At 42.9% G+C, this 19,188-nt stretch overlaps 1 protein-coding gene across 3 annotated transcripts in view; it reads right to left on the reverse strand.

Annotated features, from left to right (window-relative positions):
- The window catches only part of Tmem245 (transmembrane protein 245), a 71,218-nt gene that overhangs the window by 45,896 nt on the left and 6,134 nt on the right, over nucleotides 1-19,188 (reverse strand). For 2 of the 3 annotated variants that reach the window (XM_029539841.1, XM_021200620.2), the window contains exons 2-6: nucleotides 17,166-17,283; nucleotides 15,742-15,843; nucleotides 7,055-7,171; nucleotides 5,287-5,523; nucleotides 3,483-3,652 (exon numbers count right to left, since the gene is read on the reverse strand). In XM_029539841.1, coding sequence (XP_029395701.1) covers nucleotides 3,483-3,652; nucleotides 5,287-5,523; nucleotides 7,055-7,171; nucleotides 15,742-15,843; nucleotides 17,166-17,283 — 744 coding nt within the window. Of the gene's footprint in view, nucleotides 1-2,564; nucleotides 2,589-3,482; nucleotides 3,653-5,286; nucleotides 5,524-7,054; nucleotides 7,172-15,741; nucleotides 15,844-17,165; nucleotides 17,284-19,188 lie in introns of all 3 variants that reach the window. The other variant, XM_021200619.2, reaches the window with a different exon arrangement.

Consider the following 19,188-nt stretch of genomic DNA (forward strand, 5'->3'; position numbering starts at 1 on the left):
GGAGGTGAGTGAAGGAGAGAGACGTGGACAGAGGAGGTGAGTGAAGGAGAGAGACGTGGACAGGAGGTGAGTGAAGGAGAGAGACGTGGACAGAGAAAGCTGGGTCTCTCTGGAGTGCCAGATGCTTTCTTCCAAGGAGGCGGATCTTCCTTACCCATGCTCACAGTGAGCAAAGGCAATAAAACTCTAACCACACTGCTGGGCTGTGGAACACACATGGTCTCTAGGAATTTCTTCAGTCTTTTCAGGCCATGACCAATTAATAACCTTTAAGGTTTTGTTCCTTAAAGAAAAAACTGTTTTAAAATGATGTGCTAAATATTTCAAATATGAAAAGAGGATATATTTTTAAAACTTAATTACACTAAGCCCTACTCTAAAACTTCTAAGCCACCTGGCTTTGCATATCAAGCTATTAATAACAAGCTAGTAAATATCATAATTCCTTATGCACTTCTCTAGAGCACAAACAGAAATGCAGGTAGCTGCATCCCAACTACACACCAATGCTTTGAACACACTCTACAGTTACATGATCTCCTAGGAATCTTTTAACACTAACTCTGCCTTTCAGCTATACATTAGGCTCATAAACTAGGCTTCTCAATTCATTTAGCCCACTCAGGTAGATATATTGAACTTAATGAATTTAATTCCTCTTTATCTTGAGGACAATTCATTTCAATACACACCAACTGGGGAAACAGAACCACTTTACTTTGATTAAAGTTAAAAAAATGTATGTTATACACTGTCTCTCTCCCCCTCCCTCTACACACACACACAGACACACACAGACACATACAGACACACACACACACACACACACATTCTATCTAGGTATCTACATACAGATAGATAAATAGGTAGGCAGGTAGGTAGACAGATGTAGAGACATACATAAATTGATGGCAGACAAATAAATACACTCATGTCTTGACAATAGTTTATGCGGAATCAGGGCATATACAACCACATACATGTGGGAGTAGACCATGTATTTTACACATTGCATGCTTGCAATACAGTTTAAAATCTTAAGTGATGTCATCTCCCCATGTCTTCATTTCAACAGGAAGAGAGGGAGAGGGAGTAAATTCTAACCTCCATATTTAAATGTCATATCTGGATCTAGCAGTGTATGACAGTCTGCCATGCTCATGGCCTGAATTTGACCTTCAGCATCACAAAAATAATGACTAAATTAGCAAATACAAATAAGTAAATAAAAACCGAAAATCAAAGTATGTGACTGTGACCTACATCCACATCTTTAAGGTTTGTTACATTATTTTTATCACACCCGAGTCATGCTTGTGTTTAAGCAGGACACACACACACACACACACACACACACACACACACACACACGATGCCACCTCTGGCACATCTGTCCTAAGGATCTGAGAGCCAAACACTGCTCTACCCTGACTAAATGTCAAAGGCACAGCATTCCTCATTCATATAGCTTGGCCTTAAGAATTTATATGAAATCTGCTTTTTATAATCCAATGCCAATCATGAAAAAGTACAGACAAACTTCATTCATGACTCATGAAACACAATTTTGCAGGCCATGAAAAATAAATAAAATGTTTCTGGGATACAGGGGTCCTAGTTACTTTCTGAAACCTTGACACAAACTAGAGTCATTTGAGAAGAGGAAACCTCAGTTGAGAAAATGTCCCTACCAGACTAGTTTGTAGGCAACCTCATGGAGCATTTTCATGACTGGTGACTGACATAGGCCCAACCCACTCTGGGTGGTGCCACCCTTCAGGTTGTCCTGAGTTATATAAAGAGGCAGGCTGAGCAGGCTGGAAGGAGCAAACCGGGAAGCAGTATTTCCCTCCATGATGTCTGCTTCAGTTCCTACCTTGATTCTCTTCAGGATGGACTGTTACTGAGACATGTAAGATAAAAGAAACCCTTTTCTCCCCAAGTTGTGTTTTACCACAGCAACAGAAGTCCAAGCTAAGACAATTAAAAAAAAAAAAAAAAAAAAAAAAAAAAAAAATTACTAACCAAGAAATAAGACAAATTCAACAAGTGTTTTACAGGTTTGTCAGTTTTTAAAACTTCTTGTGTCACTTATAGAAAAACTAGGAATAAAGACTTTCTTTCCTCTAATCTATAGCTTAATGTGTTTCACACACAAAGGAACCAAAAATTGGGCCTGGTGGTAGTTGCCTGTCATCCTGGCACTCAAGAGACTGGGGCAGGAGGATAGAAGGCAGCTGGTCTACACGTCAAGACTCTGACTCAAAGAATGAGAGAGAGAGACCAGAGTTGCCACACTAGAGAAAAATGACAAGGAAATCCGTTTTCTGGACAGAAGGGCTACAAGACATAACCTCTTAAATACCTGACATGGGACCCATTCATACCCTAGGAGCTTGGTAGGGGTTTCAGTAAATGACTAGGACAGCATTCATATTTCACGACCTTCCATAGCTTAAAGTTTTGAAAACAAATCTTAGTTTAATGTATGGACGGAAATACAGAATGAGAAAGGAGATGGTGAGGGGTTGGGGCAGTGACAATCACACGCACACGTTTATTACCTTCTTATTTAGCCAGTGCCAGAGCTGGAGGACAGGAGGTGAGAGAAGATAAGAAGGGTGGGATACCATTAGAGAATGAATGCACCAACAGCAGAGTCACTGAGAGCAGGAGCGGCTCAGCAGGAGATAGCGAGTTACAGAGCGTTCACAGGATGCTGCTATCAGATCAGGATGGCGCAGTGACTGCCCACTACACGCTGTACGGGAACTCGGATCCTGCAATCTGCAGCCGGGACGGCTCCTCTGCAGCGCAGAGCCCTGCACAGCCAGCTCCACCTAACTGCTCGTGCTCGGGACACTGCTGACACCTCCCCAAAGCTCCCCCTTCCTGCCACCAGGGCTACAGAGACATTTTCACTCAGTGCTCCTACTGTGTCAGACAGACGCTTCTCTGTAAAGACTGAGTGACAGCTAGCACTCAAAAAAAACCACCACATTTTGAGATCAGTGCTATTATACCCACTTTATTGATAATAAAACCAAAGCACAGAGAAGTTAAGCCATCTGGTCAAGGTCAAAGGGCTGGTAAATAGCAGATGTGGGACCTGAAAGCAGAGTGTGGACTTAGATTCCATGTCTTTTAACAACAATGTTCTCAGAAATTACCAATTTCTTGGCATTAAAGCTGCGCTTCTGTCTCTGGGGTTTCATAACTGGTTAAGTTTCCCTGTAATCCATCACAATATCTGACAAACAAGAATCACCCAAAAAACATTCCCCTCTTGAGCCACCACCCCATTACCTAACCTTCTCTCCTTTATAAGAAAAATGACCACAATTTTATTTCATCTAAGTCCACTCTATAATTCTAAGCCTTAAATTTCCCTGGAGAATCAGACTCGAAGCGCATTATCATGCTATGGAATGGGCTGTTCAAGTCACGGCACACAACCCCCCGGAGCGCCCATCATACAATACCTTGCTATCGACTTTCAGTAAGAACTTTCCAAGCCCGATAATCGGCCAAGGTGCCAAAGCCTCCTGCCGCTCCTTCAGGAAGCACTCAATCACCTGCCACCATGCGCGGCAGCGTTTCTCCAGGAAGCCCACCACACCAAAGTGGATCACGAGCTTTTTGATGATCCAGACTATAAAAAAGATACAAACACAAAGGACACAGATTTGAAAGGCAGAACATTAGTTCCCTAGCTTCCATTCTACACAGTAAAGCCAGGACTAAACAAGATCCTGGCAGAAGGGAGAGGAAGGACCACAGGTACTTAAGAAGAAACTGGCCAGGCACACTTTCAAGGACGCCCCGTTAACTGAACATCACCTCTGTGAAGCTGAATCCCAGGATGAGTCAGGCAGGCTCAGTGTCTAGCCTACAAACATCATCAACTACAATGGCCTTCATAGCTTCCCTCTTCCTCATTAAGGAAAATTGAGTCCCAACATTTACTGATTTCCTTGGCCATTGCAGCTGCTCTTCCCGGTGGCTTTGTACCACAGCAGGCAGTGTTTCCAACTGTGCTCCTGTTTCCTCACGTGATGGTGCTCTGAACAGAGGTCAGAGTTCAGCAGAAAGTCAGCTGTTAAAGCCAAGTAGGAAGGCAGACAGGCTACTTATTAATGAAGGTGGGCCTATGTAATGATTTCTTTCCAATAAAACTTCTTTAACTCCTGGGACCAATATTCTTTTGTTTGTTTGTTTGTTTGTTTTGTTTTGTTTTTTTTCGAGACAGGGTTTCTCTATATAACCCTGGCTGTCCTGGAACTCACTCTGTAGACTAGGCTGGCCTCGAACTCAGAAATCAGCCTGCCTCTGCCTCCCAAGTGCTGGGATTAAAGGCATGCGCCACCACACCTGGCTTGGGACCAATATTCTTAATCCCAACTTTAAAAGCTGTATGTCAGTATGGTGGTTTGTGTAAGAATGGTTCCTACAGGCTTGCTGGGTGGTGGCCTTTAATCCCAGAATTCAGGAGGCAGATGCAGGGGGAATCTCCATAAATTCAAGGCCAGCCTAATCTACATAGTAAGTTTCAGGACAGCGAGAGCTAGCTATACAGAGAAGTCCTGCCTTGAAACAAAACAAAACCAGAAAGAAAGAAGAATGGTTCCCATAGGCTCATATATTTGACTACTCAATTGGTGGAACAGTTTGGGAAAGATAAGGAGATGTGGCCTTGTTGGAGGAAGGATACTAGGCAGGAGGCTCTGAGGTTCCAAGAGCCCATTCCATTCCCTGAATGTGTGCATGCTTGTGTGTCTGTACCTTTTCTACCCTTTCATAGCTGTTCTATCAACATCTAAGATCTCAGCTACTACTCCGGCTCCATGACTGCCTGCCTGCTGCCATGCTACCCACCATGACGCACATGGAACTGTGAGCCTCTAGTTAATGCCTTCTTTTATAAGAAGCCTTGGTGCTTTGTCACAGCAATAGAAAAGTAACTAAAATAGTAGGATATAAAAGTTTAAAATTTCCTTCATTAGATTTTGCTTTGTTTGCCTTTGAGACACCCTGGATGGCCTGGAACACTCTGGCTGATAACGGTCTGAAACTCGAGTTCCACAGGACCAGGACCCTTTTTCGGCCTCTGTGGGCATGCATATGTATGCAAACACCCATACACATAAAATGTTTTTCTTATGACCTAAACACAAACACACAACTATTTTAAGATGGCAATAAAATTGTATCAAATATTCAAATCCCATTGTTTAAAAAAGGAGAAAAAGTCTGTGAAGGTAAAACCATACTTAACCAAATAACAACCTGCAACAGGCACCGGCAGCAGCTGTACAATCCACAGATTCAGCCAGAGCTGGACAGCAATGATGGCCCACACAAGAGACACAAAGTAAATGTCACTAGTTTTCTTCTTCCTGAGAAATGTTCCCATCTCAGGCCTCTGTCTGCCCAAAGTAGGTGAAGGAGAAGAGGGTGAGGAACGAGAGGAGGATGAAGAAGAAGCAGACAATGCTGGAGGGGGTTCTCCCTTGTCTGTGGGCTCTAAAAGAGGCAAAGACAGAAAGTCACACATTGTTTGAGTCCACATGAGAAAACAACAATACAAAATATACTACACTGGAAGTGCAGCAGGATCGCATCGGGTTAAAGAGACAGATCTGCACTGAAACAAACCTGCCATCAGGGTTTTGGTCTAGGGAAATCAGGTTTCTGGGAAACAGCAAATAGTCTACCTTTTCCCATATATGAGTTAAGTATTTTTTGAGATTCATCTTTGTTTTATTTATATGGATGCTTTGCCTACATGCATCTGTGCACGTGGGTCAAGGTTAAAAGTGAAGCAGATGGTAACATGCTTTTGTTTGACCTTGCTCTGCTCGTCAGATCTGAAAATTCTAGGTCAGTGGGAATGACAGATGCCAGAACATAACTCCATAACGTAGGGATCATCCTGCTCCCCTCTGGAAACACGGTTTTGTGTATAAAGAAAGCGTGCGTTCCTACTTCTCTGCTTAAGTTCTTTTCTAAATTGTTCCTCCCTTAAATATGTCTTGTCAGTTCTTCAATAAAAGCTAACTATATGGGTGGGATAGAAAAAAGGTTCAACTGGTAAATTACTTGGTACATAAACACAAAGACCTGGGTTAGGATCCCCAACATAAACATAAAAAGGGCTGCAATCCCAGTGCTCAAAAAATAGGGACAGAGATCACTGAGGCTTGCTGCCAAGCAACCGAGGGAGCTGATAAGCTTCAGCCATGAAAGACGTTACTTCAAAAAATAAGGAAGATGACGAAGAAAAACACTGGTATTGACATCTGGCCTCTACACACACCAGTGCACATCATGAACATATGCACACAACACACACACAAAGCTAACCATTTGTAATATTTCTCACCTCCAAATATTCCTGGCACTAATGGATGTCTTAGCACAAACTGGAACAGACTTACATACTCTGATCTCTGGGACAGTATGGTACAGTGTGGCTCCAAACCTGGTATGAATCTACCAGTTGGATCTCACAGAAGCTAGGCCTCACAGAGCAACCAGAGGGTCTGCTCTGGGAAGCCAGTAAATATATATACTTATATATACATGCAGCATAAGGCATTCAAATTGTACTTTTACTTAAAGAGAAAAAAATTCCAGGAAAGAAAAATGCAGAAAATGTGGAAAAGAAAAACACCCAGATACAGATAAAGAGTTTGGAAGGGAAGAAAAAGCATCAAAAACAGAATAATGTAGAACTGGCTGCTAGAAAAGGAAGAGAAATAAAAAACCAAGATAAGGAGAGCACAGAGCTGGGTAGAACCATGGGTGGTAAATGGGACTGAGGCAAGAAAACAGGGTGAGAAGAATCAGAAGGGCACGTTTAAAACAGAAGCAAGGGAAGGGGCCGAGACAGGAAACCCAAGAGGAAAGCAACTGGAAACATGAGAAAAATACTGTGGTGTAAGACAGAATGTGGTATAGGTCAGAATGAGAATGAGGGAGGAGCGAGCGGCAAGCCTGGCCTTCACTCTGTCCCCTCCCTGTGTCCTGTCATGGCTTTCATGATGTCAGTCACCTGCCGGCGGGTCAGAGGGCTGGTCTTCAGTGCTCGACTCATACCCAGTGATGGAGATGGCCAAGTTTGCAAGAGTAGAAGCTGCCATGGAGATCACTTGTCCTGGTAATTCTGCCCCTGTAAAGGGTTGGGGTAGGGGAGAAGAATAAAATACAGTTTTAAAATCCTTTAAGCAAATAAACAGGAACTCCAGCCTACTTAAACCAAAACTATTTTCAGTATAACAAACCATAATGGTTAATATAGTGATTTCTCAGGCACTATGGGTCTTTACCAAGGAAGAACACCTCAAAATCATCAGCTGCTAGTTCCTGGACATTCTGTCTTCTTCATGTGAGAGCCCCATGCTGGTAAGCAGTCAGAAGCCTAATTAAAGCAAATTAATTCAAAATGCTGGGCTTTTTTTTTTTTTCTTAAACTTTATCCGATGACTTTAATGCACATTTCCACTGGAAAACATTGCATAGAGTCTGAGAGCTCGCTGATTGAACTGTCTTATACTATTTTGTGCTCACAGGTTCTAATATAGTATGGGAAAGGCCACATTTACTGTTCACAGCAATAACATTACATAAATGAACATGCAAATATATGGATATTATACAAAAACAGATCTACAAAGTATAAAACATCAACAAAGAGAAAATCCACCAGTGGAAAAATCTAAAAGAACATCATTATTTGGTTCACTGTAAATTTTCTGCTGGATTATACCAAACTCTCATTTGCACTGGTTTCAAATCAAGCAGCTACTGGCAAGTGAGGTTTGTCTTCGATGGTCAGTCTCTTGACAGGCTACAGCAGACTGAGCAGTCTAGCTCACACAGCATCATGAGGTTTTAGTATACTATTCTTACAGGTCATTTCTTACTTTCTTAGAGGTCATTTATCAATACTCCCCAAAGTGTCGTGTTCAAAAGCAGTTTCCATCAAGCAAGTATACATATGCAAGATGGGTAACATGATGACACACTGCTATTTGGAGGTCACACAGCTCCCAGCTGCAGTAGTTTCTAAACTTAAGGCCACTGGCCATTCTAATCACCAAATTACAGCCACTCACAGGCAGGACCTTAGTTCTGGAAAGCCTGACAACTGAGAAGTCTGCCAATCATGGAAAAATAAAACATAACCCTTCAGTAAGTAGAAGAATTATTAGCTCCAATTAATCCCATACATCAAACAAATTAATAGTGTCCTTGCTACAAGCATCCTTGCCACTGCCCTTTCATAATCCACACAGTGGCCGCCTGCCCGGGAACTAAGTGACCAGTTCTGAGATATACCTACAGAAGGATTGGAGAGAAGAAATCTGGATGTGGTCTCCAGCATGTGGAAAGTGGCTGGATTCCAAGGAACTCCACGATAAACTGACAGATCACAGCCAAACGTGCCAACCCCTCCAGATTATCCAACAGGGAATGGTAAGGGGCTGGCGTGAAGATACTTGTAGAAGTAGTTTCACAAACTATCTGCAGCAGAGACAGGACAGGACTAGATTCTCAGGAGCATGCCCAGGAGAGATATCAGTAGAAGGCCCCAAACAAAATCACAGTGAGGATACCTTGAACAGTAAAAGGGTGTGGGACAACTTCCAGTCAAAATGTAAAATAGGGCAGGCAGTACTCTCTCCCCTGCAGTGAGCAACAGTCAGTGGTCCTGAACCAACAGACTTCTGCATAGGTAATTTAATTGTAAGAGGAGACTCACTTGAAACACCCTAAAAAACTTCCATGGTGATTTTTAAATTTACTCATCTAAGAGTAGTAACATAGTGACCAGGACTCGCATTCAATGTAAAGCTAAAACTATCAGTTACAATCAATATGTTAAGAATTAATGCCAAATAGTGCAGAAGGTTTGAGGAGCACAAAGGACAGAAGTCTAATCCATACCAGGGACCCAGGGGACAGTTTCCAAAGGACTTCTCGCTTATGAATCACAGATCATGCATTCTTTACCTCACCTAAACACTAGCCACATAAAGAAACAGAACAAGGCTATCTTGGGGTAAGAAGGAGGGATTAGAGCTTAAATAGGAGCAGTAGAAACATGTTTCAAGACCAAAGGGAAAAAAAAAAAGCAAGCAAAGGAAGTCACGAAGAAAAGCAGCGTCCTCTTCAAGCTACAAGCAGTCCAAAGGGGCCCAACACAGGTTTAGGAGGAGTTCACAGGTATCTGGGAGATGGAGATCAAAGTGGAAAGTCACAGTTTCTATACATGGAGGAAGGCCTTACTTAGTATGTTCTTAATATGTGGGTGGCAGTAGGAAAATCCCTGACAACCACATGCCCAGTCTCCTCATTGGCAAAATGAGCTCCACCTAATTTCCAATTTGGATGTGACTGGGTGAGAAGACACACATCGAAGGCCTGACTGCTTCCTGACATTCAGAAGGTATGCTGGGCGCTCCTTAGTGGTTATCAACAACGAAGTACTGTGGTGACAGCACAAACTGTAAGCATGAGCCACTAGTGTCTACAGTATTTCTCTGTAGCTCCCATCCTTCAGCTAATAGTACAGTTATGCCCTAAATCATACTCTCCCTAGCAGACACGTTTGTATCTTCTCTCAGGGTTAAGTAACATTCTGCACACTTAAAGATCTGAAAATTAAATCCAGCAAGTTAAATCATCAAAATTACAACATAAAGAATATTCACTTTTCTAGTGTCAGTAAAATATGCAGTAAATATTCAATGAAACTAGGCATTCTGTGTTCTTGAGTGATTAGAGCCTCACACTTCAAAAGAATCAAAGGAGCAGCACGCAGAGAAAATTAACAAAAGGTAATTGAACTTTATGGACCCAAGACCTGGTGACTTATCAAACAGATACACATTTTAATAAGCTCTATCTACATGTTATGTTTCTGCACTTCAAAAACCCCAAGGTCTGGATATGTGAAAGCTGAGCATGAGATTCTAGGTAAGGTTATTGGCACTAGATTTAAACGTAGCTAAAAACAGACATAAACAAGGGCACATGATCTACAACTCAAGGACTGGGAGTGGGGTGGAGGACACCCAAGGTTTCAAGTATCAATCAATCTGCACAGGATCAGGGTCAGTATGGGGGCACTAAGTCCAAAGAAGGTCACAAACAAGACACAAAGTCAGAGTTAATATAAGTCCACAATTAGCAGATCAATTTTCCAGTGTTGATGGAAAAACACATGTTGATATGAGTATAAATGAGAAGCTACTTCTTGATCTTCTGTTCTCCCAGAGTAATGACAATGAGAAACCGAAAATACCTGCAGCTGACACAAGGTACTACACACACAGATGCCTGCTAGCCCGCAGTGACCTATTAAGAGTTTCCCTTGCCGGCGTGGAAAACACACCTTCTTCTCAACAGCTTCTAGTGCACAGGGCCTGGATATAAATGCAGTTCTTCTAGGTACAAGGGTAACTGTCATAACTGCAGAGCAGATTTTTTTCTACATGGGCTTCACTGAACCAGGCTTGTTCTTTTTTTTTTTTTTTTTTGGAAGCTTGTTCTTTCATATCATGTGTTCTCCCAAGCAATTAGAACTACCAGAGCTTCCCTGCAATAGTGGTTTTCTTTCCTTTTTCCAGTTTTTTTCCCCCAGGTTGTTTTTTGTTGTTTTGTTTTTTGGTTTGTTGTTGCTGTTTTGAGACAGGGTCTCACTATATAGCTCTGGCTGTCTTGGAACTTGCTCTGTAGACAAGGCTGGCCTTAAACTTGAAGAGATCTGCCGACCTCTGCCTTCCAAGTGCTGGGAAAAAGCATGTGCCACAATCTTCTGGCTAGCAAAGATATTTCTAATGATTACTAACTAGCAGAACAACAGCTACCAGGTGTGCCACACTACTGCTCCAGGCTAACCATCTTGGATTAGAGACACATCAGAAGCCTGGTTTTCCTAATTTTAAAAAAAGATTTTTATTATTTTTCCTTCACTTTATTTTATATTTATTGGTGTCACAGCTGGACGTCTGTGTCCCACGCGCCTGCGGTGCCCACAGCTCTGATCTGCAGCAGATGGTTGGTGCTGGAAATAGAACTCAGATCCTCTGGAAGAAGAGCCAATGCTCTCAAGTGCTGAGCTATCCCTCTAGTCCCTTTTTCTTTCAATTTTGGTTGTGGGGGTAGAGAGAGTATCTGTGTGGGGCAGTGGACCGTGCCACCAGACAGAAGATCCGGCAAGGTTGAAGTAGGTTCAAAAACCCTGGGAATTTTCATAATTGAGAAAGGTAGGCGTTGGAACCAACTCCTGGCCAGGGTCTACCTGTCTCAGACCACGTGACCACAACACCCCACTAAAGTCCTTTCCCATGTAAACAGAGCATCCCTAACATCTCAGACTGAGCCAATGAGAAGCATTTACCCCTAGATCCCACCCCACCCCAAAATGTCTATAAGGTCCCTTGTCTACAAGGAATGAAGTGCTCCAGTTCACAAGAATCATCTGAGAGCACCTATTTAATAAAGCTGTAACACTCTAGGAAAGATTTTTCTCTCGAAGCTTTTTCTGCTAGACCTTAGCCCCACCCAGCGGGCCCCGATCAAGCTTTCAACACCGCAGCTATCTGACGCCATTCATGATTAATCACAGCCTCATCATGACACTCAGCAACTTCAGCTTCTACCTGCCCGATGCATACCACTGTGGGCCACTAACTCCAGGGTTGCGACAGCATCGTAAGAGGTCCCCAGCAGCCTGCTCCACCCCCAGCTTCTCCAAGAACAGCTCTACTTTCTGGTTGTTCCAGCCAGGCCAGCACCCCTCGGAGCTGTTGTTCTGGCCTGACTAGCGGTCCTCAGATTATGCTCTGCCTTCCCTGATCAGCCTGCTGGCTGTGCTCTGGTATGCAAACTGACATCCGTGTGCAGATTCCCGTGGAACCAACCAAGGAGTTATCTGACATGGGTGCTGGGAACTGAACTCTGGTCCTCTGAAGGAACAGTGTGTGCTCTTAGCCAATGAGCCTCTTCTCACTTCTGAAAAGTCTCATCTCAGACTCAGAACAAATCTCTGACTCCAAATATCAAACATACACAGAAAATAGGAGTCTCGCTGGGTTGCTTAAAAAAATAGGATGGTCCCCCAAGATCTCTCAGACACTGGACCACCAACCACGCAGTATACACCAGCTGATATGAGGCCACCAAAACACATACAGCAGAGGACTGTCCAGTCTGTGTTCAGAGATGATGCACCTAACCCTCAAGAGACTGGAAGCCCCAGGGAGTTTAGAGGTCAGGTGGGGTAGGGTGTGGGGACATCCACACCCAGAAGGGGGTGGGTGGGTGGGTGAATAAAATATGGAGTGTAAAATAAATAAATTAAAAAAAAAATAGGATGGTATGTTAACATCACCAAGGTTCATCACTGGTGAGAGTAATGCTGGTATTCTCTCTATAGGCCAAGGGAACAACGCAGTGTCACTTTTTTCCAGGGGTGGTGTTTGAATGCTTGCCCCATCCAAAGCTCATGTTGAAGTCCAACTGTCACTGTAATAATATTAAGGGTGCCACGTGATGCTTCAATGAGAAGGTGGGCCACCAGATATGGGCATCTTGATACGCATACCTACCCTTCAGAACACTGTTGGCATCTCACTGCATCAGCCAGCCTGTGCAAACGACAAGCAGTAGTCTAGCACAGAAGATAAACTAGGACAGTAGGTTTCTACCTAGTGGGACAGCATCCAGTGGGCAGAGGAGTGATGAGGCAACTGCGCTAACAGAGTAAGAAAGGTAATGACAACTACAACTGGGCCAAGACAGCAGTGTTGATACTTTCACTATGGATAATTCCTGCTCACTCAATGTGGCAAGGAAAGGAAAAGAACATGGGGCTGAGGGTCATGAACCTTGGGTTAAATCATAGCTCCACCCATGTGACTGGAGGTGCCTCAGAACCCCAGAAATGAAACACCTTCATCAGCAGATGGAGGCACCATCAACTCCGTTTGTTTTGGTTTGTGTTTTGCTTGTTTTGCTGTTGTTGATGGATTTCTAAAGACAGCCCATTTGAAAGTACCTCAAAAGCTGAAGCCATGACTCAGTGACTAAGAGCACTGGCTGCTCTTCCAGAAGACCTGGGTTCAATTCACAGCACCTGAATTGCAGCTCCATCTCTAATTACAGTTTTGGGGATCTGATGCCTCTTCTGGTCTCCTTGGGCACTACATGCACTGTGTGTGTGTGTGTGTGTGTGTGTGTGTGTGTGTGTGTGTGTGTAGGCAAAACACCTATACACATAATAATAAAAATAAAATTTAAAAGTATCCCAAAAAGTTCTTATTCAATAGGAGAACCTTGAACACATTTTTCCCCTAAGTGAATTAAACTTCCAGGAAATACCACCCAAGAGTTCCCAAGGTCCAAGGGTCAAGCCCCTAAATTTAGAGTGAACTGTTGAAACAAACTCAAGCTTCCAGGTCCAGGAATCAAACAAACTTAGACTTTGAATTCTAATGAAATCCAGAACCTTACTTCTACAAACGTAAGCTAGCTGTGGCTCACAAAGCTAAGCCAACCGAGATGATGCAAAGCAGGCCATTCACCCAGGTGACTTCACACAAGCTCAAGAGCAGGCAAGGCTCAGCACAGGTCCTGCTGAGGCAGCTCACTGAAGCATTCCTGGACCACATTAAAGCATCAACTGCAGGAAGAAAAGGAACACGGGGGAGGGCTGCCCCTTACGGACTAGATGGTTTCTCATCTGATCTAAAAAGAAAGAAGATGTTAGGAACACGAGGAAGAAATATTTAGGCCTCTAAAAAAGCACTGAAGAGGGTCCTAAGGTCAACAGTAACCAGCTTTGAAGCAGGACAGAGCAGGAAAAGCATTGTTTCCAGGCTGTTCTCTGCACTTGTTCTCAGACTCTGGGACATCTTTCCTTGAGAGTCAATAGTCCAGGCTTCAGGAAACAGGCCGGCATATCAACACCCTAGTCTGGGTTGATTCCTGGCAATAGTTGACTTCAGTCTCTCCTTAACCCCCGTCCCGGACTCAAAACCTGGTCCTAAATTATTCTTCTCAGAGTTCTTGAAGGGCTGTTAACTGGGCGACTAGAATGTATTCCTGGGCAGGAAGGCAGCCTGAAGCCCTTGGGTGCAGATCTATGCTACTCATATACAGGCAGCTCTCAGTATCACAGGGACCAGTTGTTGACCTCTTGTATACATCAAGTCCCTTAGAAAAAGTGTTTGCACATGGCCTATGCACCTCCTCACATACATTTTAAATCTTCCCTAGGTTATGTAGAATATCTAACATTAAAATGCCACATGCTAGTTGTAATGCTGCACTGTATATGCAAAAATGACAAGAAAAGGTCTTTACATGCTCAATACAGATGTCATCTTCCCAAAATACTTTCCATTTTCAGATGGTTGAATCTACAGACAAGAATCCAATAGAGCCGGGTGGTGGTGGTGCACGCCTTTAATCCTGGCACTCGGGAGGCAGAGACAGGCAGATTTCTGAGTACAAGGCCAGCCTGGTCTACAAAGTGAGTTCCAGGACAGCCAGAGCTATACAGAGAAACCCTGTCTCGAAAAACAAAACAAAACAAAACAAAACAAAACAAAACAAAACAAAACAAAACAGAATCCAATAGAAAGATAAGGCTGCCCAGACCTAGCCTCTAACAAAGCAGCTGGAAGGGGCGCCAGCCCAGAGTGAGGGGGAAGGACACCCAGAGCTGTTTGAGTTGCTGATACTTAGGGAAAGGAACAAGGTAAAACCAAGCAGAACTGATGGAAGCTACCAGCCCTGTACCACTCTAGTCTTCCACACAGGCCCTGGGGTTCAAGCACCTTGACAGGAAGACAGGCCACAACAGGAAACTGAAAGTTTAAATGAATAAACGCTTCCTGTACATAAGTGCTTCATACCAGCACTGTTCACAAGAATGAAAGATGAAGACAACCCACATCTGTGAAAGGATGGCAAACAGAATGTGGAATAGCTGTATGCTGGAATATTACTCAGCCATTAAAACCAGTGCAGTACTGATAGGTGTGCAGGTTTTCCTTTCTGAGTGACAAACACTGTAAAACTAGATGGAGGCGGTGGGTACATAGTACTGAGGAATACAAATGCCACTTTGTAATAGTTGATGACCAATTTTATATTAACCATAATAATAAAAAGATAAAAAATAGGAACATGTTCCAAAGAAACCTAAAACATTTTAGGTAATTTAATTTTCTGTTTAGAAACCACTTCAGGTTTTTAATACATTAAAAGATTTCTCCTTGGCATTTTTTTTTCCGTAAGTTATTATGCTTTGTTTGGTAAAGTACTTGATAAGTTCTATAAAGTAGAATCATTTGAGAAGACAGAACCACAATTGAGAGAATTCCCTCAACAGAGTGGCCTGTCTCCTGATTATTGGTAGGGCGGCCCAGATCATTGTGTGGTGGGGGGGAGGGGTGCCATCACTGGGCAGATGTCATAGGAGCTGTAAGAAAGCAGGCTGAGCAAGTCATAAAGAACAAGCTAGTCCTTTATGGCCTCTGGATCAGCTTCAGTCTTGAGCTCTTACCCTGACTTCTCTGTAATGGAGTGTGACCTTTGACTCGAGAGTTATAAGAAGAAATAAACCCTTTCCTCCCCAAGTCACTTTTGGTCATGGTGTTTATCACAGCAATAGAGACAGTTATCCTTTCAAAATACTAAGAATGTACTTATAAAAGACTTTCTTACCAGCCGACTCCTTCTCATTCTGTTTTTCATAAAGGGTGCCCACAGACATCAGGAAAACAATAACCAGGAATACTGGAATTCTCCATGAGCCAGCCAGTGATGCTGAAAAGTATTAAGAAGTCATATTTTCAGTTAACAGAGCATTTTGATATATAGGCAAAGTAAGAGATTATTTCACAGGGGAAAACATTGTTAAAAGGCCCTCAAACAGGTAGACTCTAACGAAAGAAAAATTTCACCCTTGCTCTCAAAGGATCAAGGCGTGTGCCAACCTACCCTTAAGAGGTCAATCTCCAGGCCATCATATGGCACCCCCACACACCCACAAGTTTCACATTACCCCAAACTCAAGTTCACCCCTGTGCAGTACCTGACACTAAGACAAACACAGTCAGGCACAAACCCTGAAGTCAGGGAACCAGCCTGGCTCTCTGAAACATCACTAGGTTAGAACTCAAGTTTCAAAAAGGACAATAAGCCCCAAAACTGTAGCCAGAACTCCCACAGTACACAGCTAAGTCCCCAAGTACCCGCCTTCCCTGAGTCCTCTTCTGCCTTCTGTAAATATAACCTGAGTGACATCCTCAGGAGACCTTGCAGATAAACCTCATAGTTCTAACTCCACAAGCCTGCAGAGTAATCTCAAAGTCAAACCCTGAGCAAGATATTTACAGACAGCTGGGCTTGGCTGCTGCTTTCTTTGCAGGGATGGGGAGCACAATTTATAAAACAACTCGTTACAACTTTAGGTTATCCGCTGCTCTAAGTTACTCAACTATTTTCTTTTTAAAGTAGAACTTATTATTTCCATCAACTCGGTCTTAGAAGTCTTGCCCAGTCATGTGAGTCATGCTGAGAAGCCACTCAAGAGCATGCAGCAGCAGCAGCAGCACCGTCGCCCCAACTCACAGTGAGCTGCTCTCTGAAGTTCTGGCATCTCTCCCTCGTGACTGAAGATCTGCTTAAGCCACTCTTTCACAGGATGAACAGTCAGTCCTTCACCTCTTAGAAGAGGTTTTTGTATTTCACTCTTCTTGTCTAACCTCCTCCCTCATTCCTGCCCCAAGACCTTCTTCTTACCCAGACCCAAACTCTTCAACAAGGCCCAAGCCTCTTATCATCCTCAGGTGCTTATCTATCTCCTCCCTAAGCTTGTCACAAGCGAAGTGAGCTAGAAGGTCACCACTGATACGGGGAGACACACACTTGCTCTTCAAGCACTTACTAAAGAATGCATAGGGAACTTAAAGATCAACATCTGAAAGCAGAGTATCTTCGATGAAGATTAGTGAAAGCTCAAAGCTCAACAGTTTCTACAAAATATGCTAAAGCATCTTTAGTGCAACATACAAAGACCCACTTCCGCGGATCGGCCTCTTAAACCACAGTTACTGGGTGGCTGTTTTGAAGGAGAAAGGACTCACCTATATGAAAAAGCAGTATCATCCAAACAGGAATGGAAACTGTTCTCAGGTATCGTTGAGTGCTTGCATTCCACTTGAATGAAACCATCAGCACGTAGCCAACTACCAATGTCCAGATCTTAAATAAATATACAGCAAAGAGCATATGTTATACAACATCTGCAGCATCTGTATAGTGTAAGTAAGTATTCTGGACACGGCACAGACAGGATGCTATGGGTGGCCTGCCTGGGTCTTCCTTCTTCATTTAATTATGTTTAAATAGGCATTTGAAACCCAGGCAGTGATACTTATATATTTAATAAAGTACATTGTTTTAAGACATATCAAAGTTCAAATTCCATTTAACTTTTTAAAAAAACAATAGATCTTTATTTTTACCAGAAATACTCATGCAATTTTTGGTTGGGAACTGTTCTAATTTCCCCGTTTAACGAGTTTTTTAAAAATAAAAGTTATATATAAGTATCATATATAAGTATCATATTTAAGTTACAGTTGATCTTGCAGAATTCCTGTAAGTTTCTGTTGACTAATGTGAAGGTGGGGACCCTAAAAAAGAAAAAGGCTAAGAAGATCCCATACTTTAGCCTATAAAATGTAAGTAGGAGAGTTGTTATTTTTAAAACAAAAAAGAGCTAAAGTATAAGCCAGTTGACAATCTAAGTGACAGATGTTGAGACCCTAACCTACAGTCATATGCAACAATTTAAAAAAGGGTGTCTGAAAAAAATATTACAAGAAGAAATAGCAGAAGTTGAAAAGAGAACCAGCCATGGTCCCTCCTCCATTCCCTAACCCTACATACAGCTAAACGATTATCACTACAGCAGCATTACAAGCTGCCAAGGCCCCTATACATACATAACTCTTTCTTCACAAGAACACTAACAAAGAACAATCTGTATTTGTGTGTGTGGGTATTCAGCCTCCACGTATGTCTGGGTACCAAATGTGTGCCTAGTTCCCTCAGAAGCCAGAAGAGGACACTGGAGCTCCCCGTGTCAAGGTTGTGACAGTTGTGACCTGCCACGTGGGTGCTGGTGACCAAACCCAGGTCCTCTGCAGGTGCAACCAGTGCTCTTAACTACTGAGCCGTCACTGCAGCCCTAGTATAGTCTGTGTTCTTAACCACAGGGGAAACTAGTGGTGCTAGAAAAAAAAAAAAAAAGTAGAGTCTGAAAATAGAGTCCTTTTCATAAGGAAGATACAATCAATTTCAGCAATTACAAAGTGGTAAAATAGTGACCCTGAGGGAAGGGCTGGACTTCTCCCTAAGCCACACACTGCTGAGCAGTCCACAGATTCTGTTGATCACTCAATAGCAAGACTAGAACCCAGCTTCTAAACCTATGGGCTGTGTGACATAGGTATAAAGAAACGTGAGGGTGATGAAAATCGTCTGTCAGTAGTATAGGCTCTGAACATACAACAATGAAAATGTAATCCAAAATCATATACGTAGAAGTCGGAGGTGCTTCCTGCAGTGGAGTCACGTGATTTCACTAAGGCCTTGATTCTGACCTAAAGGACACCCTTTGCACTCACAGCTCTTATACGAAGCCTCTTCTTGCTGTGGAAAAAGAACGACGTTTTTAAGAATTTTCTCATCATTCCACAGCATGTGGGTACCGACTATTCTACCTGCATGTACTCTATTAGAATTGTTGATTTTTGAAACTATTTGAGTTGCTGACCAATTTCTTTTTGTTGTTGTTGGTTTTTTTTGTTTTGTTTTGCTTCCAGAGACAGGGTTTCTCTGTGTAGTCCTGGCTGTCCTGGAACTTACTTTGTAGACCAGGCTGGCCTTGAACACAGAAATCCACCTGCCTCTGCCTCCCAAGTGCTGGGATTAAAGGCGTGTGTCACCACTGCCCGGCACTGACCAATTTAAAAAAATAAAAATTTAAAAAAAAAAAGTACAAAATCCTCAGGTGCTTTTTGGCTTGAGCCTGTGACAGATTTTCCAGCAGTTTTTGAAATGACACTAGAAAATAGCCTTGCCATTCTGCACTATGTACAT

The sequence above is a fragment of the Mus pahari genome, chromosome 6 (genome assembly GCF_900095145.1).
Source record: "Mus pahari chromosome 6, PAHARI_EIJ_v1.1, whole genome shotgun sequence".
Classification (NCBI taxonomy): Eukaryota; Metazoa; Chordata; class Mammalia; order Rodentia; family Muridae; genus Mus; species Mus pahari.